The sequence below is a fragment of the Chanos chanos genome, chromosome 3, assembly GCF_902362185.1.
Source record: "Chanos chanos chromosome 3, fChaCha1.1, whole genome shotgun sequence".
Taxonomy (NCBI): Eukaryota; Metazoa; Chordata; class Actinopteri; order Gonorynchiformes; family Chanidae; genus Chanos; species Chanos chanos.
This window is the reverse complement of record NC_044497.1, coordinates 6,698,703-6,707,500: the sequence shown is the minus strand read 5'-3', so window position 1 is coordinate 6,707,500 and position 8,798 is coordinate 6,698,703. Positions and strand designations below refer to the sequence as shown.

Genomic DNA, 8,798 nt, shown 5'->3' with positions numbered 1-8,798 from the left:
AGTTTATTAAAAAAAAACACTTTCAGTCCCTCATACATACAACATGAAAGACAACATACCAGAGAGGGCACAGAGACAACAATACCATACAGTACAATGCAAGATCACTTCATTCAAAGACAAAAGATGAGCCAGGAGCAGTCACCTGTGTAAATTCAGTCCACTAACAGCAGAGCAAACAAAGGAAACTTTGAATTTTTTGGTCCTATGAGTCTGAACCTGAAGGTAGAACCTCTGCAGGGCGTGGTCAGTACAGCCCAGTGTGGCGTAGGCCTTCCCTTCGACCTGCCGACGGTAAAGGTCAGAGAGCTGTGCTTGGTTCGGCCCAAGAACTTCACTGGCCACTCTGACAAGCCGACCAAGCCTGTTCTTATTGGCCCGATTCAGGTTTCCAGACCAAGCCACAATACAAAGAGACAACCGACTCAATAAAAGTTCTGTAGATAGAGGAGAGCCCCTCTTCTCTCTGTCTGTCTCTCTGTCTGTCTCTCTCTCTCTCTGATATGATGTCAAGACTGCAGTTGCTGAGATGGTGTTGAACGTCAGAGGGAGACACTGCTGTCAAAATTGACAACCGCCCCGAGGGTGAGACAAGTCTAAGAGCCAAGGACGAGGACTAAACAGAGACTGAACCGACAGGGAGAAAGACAGAAAGAAAGAATTTTGCGGTGCAAAAAAAATCTGGTTGTGAAACAGCGATAACCTTTATAACAACAAAACTGCATAAAAATAACACACAGACGTGCTCGCACGCACACACACACAAACACACACGCACACACGCGCACACACACACACACACACACACACACACACACACACACACACACACACACGCTGTCAGTTATCTGACAGAGCAACAGCTAACTGGCTCATAATCAGACTGTGTAGAGTGAACCACACCTTTAAACTCAAAAGACAGCAGCAGTCAGTCCACCAGTTATAATACACCATCTGATTCCCTCACTTATAATATACCACCTGATTCCCTCAGTTAGAATATACCATCTGATTCCCTCAGTTAGAATATACCATCCGATTCCCTCACTTATAATATACCACCTGATTCCCTCAGTTATAATATACCATCTGATTCCCTCACTTATAATATACCACTTGATTCCCTCAGTTAGAATATACCATCTGATTCCCTCAGTTAGAATATACCACCTGATTCCCTCACTTATAATATACCACTTGATTCCCTCACTTATAATATACCACTTGATTCCCTCAGTTAGAATATACCATCTGATTCCCCCAGTTAGAATATACCACCTGATTCCCTCAGTTAGAATATACCATCCGATTCCCTCACTTATAATATACCACTTGATTCCCTCAATTAGAAAATACCACTTGATTCCCTCAGTTAGAATATACCATCTGATTCCCTCAGTTAGAATATACCATCTGATTCCCTCAGTTAGAATATACCACTTGATTCCCTCAGTTAGAATATACCATCTGATTCCCTCACTTATAATATACCACTTGATTCCCTCAGTTAGAATATACCACTTGATTCCCTCAGTTAGAATATACCATCTGATTCCCTCACTTATAATATACCACTTGATTCCCTCAGTTAGAATATACCACTTGATTCCCTCAGTTAGAATATACCATCCGATTCCCTCACTTATAATATACCACCTGATTCCCTCACTTATAATATACCATCCGATTCCCTCACTTATAATATACCACTTGATTCCCTCAATTAGAATATACCACTTGATTCCCTCAGTTAGAATATACCATCTGATTCCCTCACTTATAATATACCACTTGATTCCCTCAGTTAGAATATACCATCTGATTCCCGCAGTTAGAATATACCACCTGATTCCCTCAGTTAGAATACACCATCTGATTCCCTCACTTATAATATACCACTTGATTCCCTCAGTTAGAATATACCATCTGATTCCCCCAGTTAGAATATACCACCTGATTCCCTCAGTTAGAATATACCATCCGATTCCCTCACTTATAATATACCACTTGATTCCCTCAATTAGAATGTACCACTTGATTCCCTCACTTATAATATACCACTTGATTCCCTCAGTTAGAATATACCATCTGATTCCCTCAGTTATAATATACCACTTGATTCCCTCAATTAGAATATACCACTTGATTCCCTCACTTATAATATACCACTTGATTCCCTCAGTTAGAATATACCATCTGATTCCCTCAGTTAGAATACACCATCTGATTCCCTCAGTTAGAATATACCACTTGATTCCCTCAGTTAGAATATACCATCTGATTCCCTCACTTATAATATACCACTTGATTCCCTCAGTTAGAATATACCATCTGATTCCCTCAGTTAGAATATACCACTTGATTCCCTCAGTTAGAATATACCATCTGATTCCCTCACTTATAATATACCACTTGATTCCCTCAGTTAGAATATACCATCTGATTCCCTCAGTTAGAATATACCACTTGATTCCCTCAGTTATAATATACCATCCGATTCCCTCACTTATAATATACCACTTGATTCCCTCAATTAGAATATACCACTTGATTCCCTCAGTTAGAATATACCATCTGATTCCCTCACTTATAATATACCACTTGATTCCCTCAGTTAGAATATACCATCTGATTCCCTCAGTTAGAATATACCACCTGATTCCCTCAGTTAGAATACACCATCTGATTCCCTCACTTATAATATACCACTTGATTCCCTCAGTTAGAATATACCATCTGATTCCCCCAGTTAGAATATACCACCTGATTCCCTCAGTTAGAATATACCATCCGATTCCCTCACTTATAATATACCACTTGATTCCCTCAATTAGAATATACCACCTGATTCCCTCACTTATAATATACCACTTGATTCCCTCAGTTAGAATATACCGTCTGATTCCCTCAGTTAGAATATACCATCTGATTCCCTCAGTTAGAATATACCACTTGATTCCCTCAGTTAGAATATACCATCTGATTCCCTCACTTATAATATACCACTTGATTCCCTCAGTTAGAATATACCATCTGATTCCCTCAGTTAGAATATACCATCTGATTCCCTCAGTTAGAATATACCATCTGATTCCCTCACTTATAATATACCACTTGATTCCCTCAGTTAGAATATACCATCTGATTCCCTCAGTTAGAATATACCACTTGATTCCCTCAGTTAGAATATACCATCTGATTCCCTCACTTATAATATACCACTTGATTCCCTCAGTTAGAATATACCATCTGATTCCCTCAGTTAGAATATACCACTTGATTCCCTCAGTTAGAATACACCATCTGATTCCCTCACTTATAATATACCACTTGATTCCCTCAGTTAGAATATACCATCTGATTCCCTCAGTTAGAATATACCACTTGATTCCCTCAGTTAGAATACACCATCTGATTCCCTCACTTATAATATACCACTTGATTCCCTCAGTTAGAATATACCATCTGATTCCCTCCATTAGAATATACCATCTGATTCCCTCAGTTAGAATATACCATCTGATTCCCTCAGTTAGAATATACCATCTGATTCCCTCAGTTAGAATATACCACTGTACTCCACCACGTTTTCACTGACACGAAACAGACCCAGGCTGCATGCTGCGCCTGCGTCTGGGAGACGGTCGCTAACGTACGGTGATGCTGGACAGTATTTAACACGAGTTTTTCAAACATCGGTGATCAACTGCAGTTTTAATGATCATTAAAATTTGGAACAGTAATACGAACCATCGGGAATTTTACCATGGTTTACCGTGAAACCGGTAACCGTTTCATCCCTAGTTATAATATACCATCAGTTATTATGTACAATCTGATATTGTCAGTCATAATATACCATCTGACCTAAGATATAATATAACACATGAGTATATAACCCACCATATATACCATATGCCACCTGATTTCTTCATGTATAATCTAGCACTCACTGTAACATACCGTCTCCAGCCTAAAACCACAAACCTAGAGAGCAGATGGAGACAGAAAGAGGGAGAGAAAGAGAAAGAGAGAGCGAGAGAGAGGGAGGGAGAGAGAGAGAGAGAGAAAGAAAGAAGGGAAGGGGAGGGGAGGGAAGAGGGAGAGAGAGAGAAAGAAAAAAAAAGAAAAAGAGAGAGAGAGAGACAGACAGACAGAGACAGAGGTTGCTAGGTGGAGATGTTATTATCACTCTGCACGCACACATACACCCATAAACATATCATTAAACACTCACACACACCCACACACATAGTTGTGCTGCTCTAGGCTGCGGTGGTCAACCTTTTCCAAAAAAAATAGCCAGGGAGAGAAGAAAAGAAAAAAAAGGACAGACACAGGGTGTAGTCGCAGGAGCACCGAAAATTAGGAAACACGTAAATAGGGAGAGGGAGGTAGGGAGAGGGAGAGAGACAGAGAGAGAGAGAGAGCGAGACAGAGAGAGAGACAGAGAGATGTCCTAAGATTACACAGGATTACAACATACAGCTTTAATAAAGATAGACAATTATACTGAAGTCTATCAGAGAAACTAACAGAATGCTGATAAAAAAGGAGTTATACATTCTCTTTCTGTCTGTCTGTCTGTCTTCTCTGCTGGACTGGGCTGTGTGGTACTGTGTGGTACTGTGTGGTGCTGTGTGGTACCGTGTGGCACTGTGTGGTGCTGTGTGGTACTGGTAGCAGGGCTGAGAGGAGAATCGTGGAGTCTGGGTTTCACCAGGAATGCAGACGGTCATCCCACTGTGGTTTCCCTCTGTTACAGTCCCTCACTGACCACAATGACACTTATTCAGCATTTCTTTCTCTCTCTCTCTCTCTCTCTCTCTCTCTCTCTCTGTGTTTGTGTGTGTTTCAAGTGACCACTCTTAATTTGCAGACGTCCAAATTTGAAACCAACATACACACACCACTTCAGCAAACAATTTCTCTCTCTCTTTCTCTTTCTCTTTCAGACACAAACACACACGCACACACACACACAGACACACACACACAAATGCCAAATATTTTTTTGCAACATGAAGTTAAAAATTGACTTCCACTAGCTACACAGAAAATGTTTACTTTACATTGGATATCTACTTTGAAAGCATTTTAATAAAGTCAGATATTTACCTAATAATACACAACCTGACATATCCTTTCTCTAATTGAAAAAGAACCAAAAATATCAGAGGGGACAGGCTGAGTCTAAAACACATTACGAGTTCTGGAAAGTTCCGTGACAAAGACATAGGCAGAGGATGTTGTACCTGTCGGTGGAATCTGAGGACTTGCTTTGACACATCACTATGGCAACCTTGCATTCTGGACTCCCAGCACCTGAGGGCAAAAATGAGAAGAGAGAGGGGGAAAAAAAACATGTGGTTTTTAATTCAGCGCAGCAACCTTCTCTTACTGCTTCTCTTCAATGTGTCTGCAGTTAAAAAATCATCAAAATGACCTGTCTGACGTAATTACTCCCTATAATCCATCTCGCACTCTGCACTCTCAAGATTCTGGACTGTTAGTCGTTCCAAGAGTTAAAACGAAGTCCGCTGGCAACCAAGTCTTTTCCTACTGCTCTCCCTTCCTCTGGAATGGTTTACCTACAGAAGTTAGAGAGGCAAACTCTCTCCATACCTTTAAAACCAGACTAAAGACTTCTATTTTCTCTAATTTATGCTTAATAATTGATTTGACTTTGTTATAGACATGTAAAGCCCCTTGAGACTATTCATAGTGAGATTGGGCTCTAAATAAACATATATTATTATTATTATTATATTATATTAACCTGCTCTCATTTCCTCAGTAAGGGTAGATTCTACTGTATAACTGTATTATAACATGCAGGGACCCTGTTGTATACTAACATTTGTGAAGCTATATAAACCCAGAGGCTGTATATGGTGACTGGACAGGATATATGTACGAAGAGTTAACCTCAAATGACATTAGAGTTGCCCACTGTGTCACTTTGCTATGACTCATACACATCCAGTAAAAGAGGAAAGAAAAACACACACAAACACACAACAGTTGGCAACAGCCAGTGTTCTCTTTTCAGCTAATCATGACAAAGTGAACTGCTCTGGTGGAACGGGACCTCTGATTTTCATCTGTCCAAAAAGAGGAGTCCTTTGATTCTTATATCTGGTGCTTTGATTACGAAGCACAAACGGTCTCTTGGCTACAGCTGGAGTAAAACAGGGTTAACCACTGATAATTAGACAATTACATCTCATGGCATCTGACTGAAGCGCAGGCAGCTGAGAGAAGGTGGGTCTGCACGATGCATGTTTCTGTCCACTAGAGGGCAAACTTTCATATGCACACGTCTACACGATACTGACAATACACAGGATCACAAGAACACCTCTATGAACAGATGTGCAGACACACAAATGAAGAGATACACACACACACACACACACACACACACACACACACACACACACACACACATGCACATACACACATATTTGTTAGTTTGTCTGTTTTTATATAAAAGTGAGTAATACATACTGACTTCCATTTTCCTGTAAATAAAATTAACCAGTGAGTGCCGGGATAGGCTCCAGTACCCCCCGCAATCCTACTGAGGATAAGCGGCTTACAAAATGAATGGATGAAGGAAGGACTGAATGAATGAATTAACAACTTTTCCTGCTATCAGCTCTGACACTAACCTTAACCTTAACCAAAGAAATATCTTCAAACTTTGTTTTTATTTAGTACTAAAAACAATACTTTTTAGAAAGAAAAAAAATCAAAGTCGTGGGAACCAGTAAATGTTCCCATAGTCCCACCGCTTTGACTTGTTTTTATCGTCATGGAGACATTGAGCCTGCAGAGTATCACAACAAACGTGGTTCTCACATCCACAATCCTACACACACAAACAGAAACACAAACACACAAACGCAGCAGGCCAGAGGTGGGGTAAAGCATCGGGGAGAGAGACGAAACCATGAGGAAAAGGACACCAGCCGAAGTTCTTATCACTTCCTGTTCTTACAAAGCATTGTCCGGTAACTAACACACAACAGACTAAATGTGACAAAGTCCTGTGGGTGAGTATCTTTGTGTGTGTGTGTGTGTGTGGTGAGTGAGAAAGAGAGAGAGAGAGAGAGAGAGAATGGACCTACATGACGCACTAATTCCAGTGAAGCACACTTGCGTGTGTAGGAATAGATTTTATGGTCAGAGTTGACATGATTCACACACTAATTGCACTACAAACGAGCATGTGTGTGTGAGAGAGAATGTATGTAAAGTCACACTGTATACAGTCACAAAGTGTGGGCCAAGTCAATACAAATACCTACATCTAAATGAACCATTTCTTGCATTTAAACAAACTATTCCACAGTAAATAATAAAAAAAAAGTATTCCACAGTAAAAAAAAAAAAAAAAAAAAAACTTCCACAAAGTATAATCGAGCAGCTCAGCTGAAAGCAAATCCCTGTTTCTCTACGATCTATCCAAAGAGATGATATCACAAAACAAACACTGCCATCATAAACCCCAGATAATAACACAGATCTCACAGCAGATCTGATCAGAAAGACAGAGAGAGACAGAGAGAGAGAAAGAGAGACAGAAAGAGAGAGAGAGAGGAGAGACAGAAAGAGAGAGAGAGAGAGAGAGAGAGAGAGAGAGAGAGAGACAGAGAGAGAGAGAGAGACAGACAGAGAGAGACGGAGAGAAAGAGAGAGAGAGACAAAGAGAGATGGAGAGAAAGACAGACATATCAGTCTGTTTTAATCCAGTGGGAGATCTGTACCAACGTACAGTCTCCTGGAGAAAAACTGGTGTATTTATATTATGTACTTATGATGTCTGATCTGCTACGTCTGTTTCAGCGCACGACAGTTCCCTTTTTTTCTTTTTAATGAGTGTACAGGAATGTTGTCCCTAGGCACCGTAAAGAACCTAGTAACCGATTACATAACGGTAAAACACACTTAACCAAAGTAAGTGTAAACACAAGCTTTGTAAAAACATGTCATTAAGAGTGTTGGACGGGGAAGGGAGGCGTCATTCTGAGAGTGATACAGAGTGATATGTGATCACACACTGTTTGTTTGAGGGGGTTAGTGGCATTCACAGACTATTACTGCGCTCCGGTACGATGGACATGGGACCAGTTCTAACATCACAGAGTTACCCTGGGCTTCTCTGCACATCTGCTGGAAAATATGTCTGGAATGGTGAAAATGTGCCCACGTCCACACACACACACACACACACACACATGTAGACGCAGGCCTAGCAGGCCTTATGCAGGAATACATGCACATATGTGTACGATGAGAGCAGTACATACACACACAATGTCAAACATAGTACAAAACACACAGACACACACACACACACACACAGAGATTTAGAACATGTAGGTACAGACGCTACATACACAGACCAACATACATGCACAGATGTTAATGGACAAACACACACACTCAAGGTTATAAGAAGTATAAAAGCCACTGGGATATTTGAAAGTCATCAGATGGGACACAGACAGTGCTGTTGGTCATTAATGTGTTTGTGTGTGTGCATTTGTGTGTGTGTGTGTGGGGTCTGGCCAGCAAATTAGCCATGACTCTTCACATCTGTCCACCTTAACAACACACACATACACACACACACACACACACACACAATCAGTCAAAAATCCCGCCTTCACAAGCGCACACCCTAATCATTAACACCAGTGCTTCAGGCTTTCTCCATGTTTGGGAATCATTGTGAAATTCCTGGCATGGAATGTGTGTGTGTGTGTGTGTGTATATGTGTGTGGGGGTGT

At 40.7% G+C, this 8,798-nt stretch overlaps 1 protein-coding gene across 1 annotated transcript in view; it reads right to left on the bottom strand.

Annotated features, from left to right (window-relative positions):
• acad11 (acyl-CoA dehydrogenase family, member 11) overlaps positions 1-8,798 on the bottom strand; it is a 38,188-nt gene that overhangs the window by 8,863 nt on the left and 20,527 nt on the right. Inside the window, exon 14 of the mRNA XM_030767064.1 lies at positions 5,256-5,325. Within this exon, the coding sequence (XP_030622924.1) occupies positions 5,256-5,325 (70 nt within the window). The remainder of the gene's footprint in view (positions 1-5,255; positions 5,326-8,798) is intronic.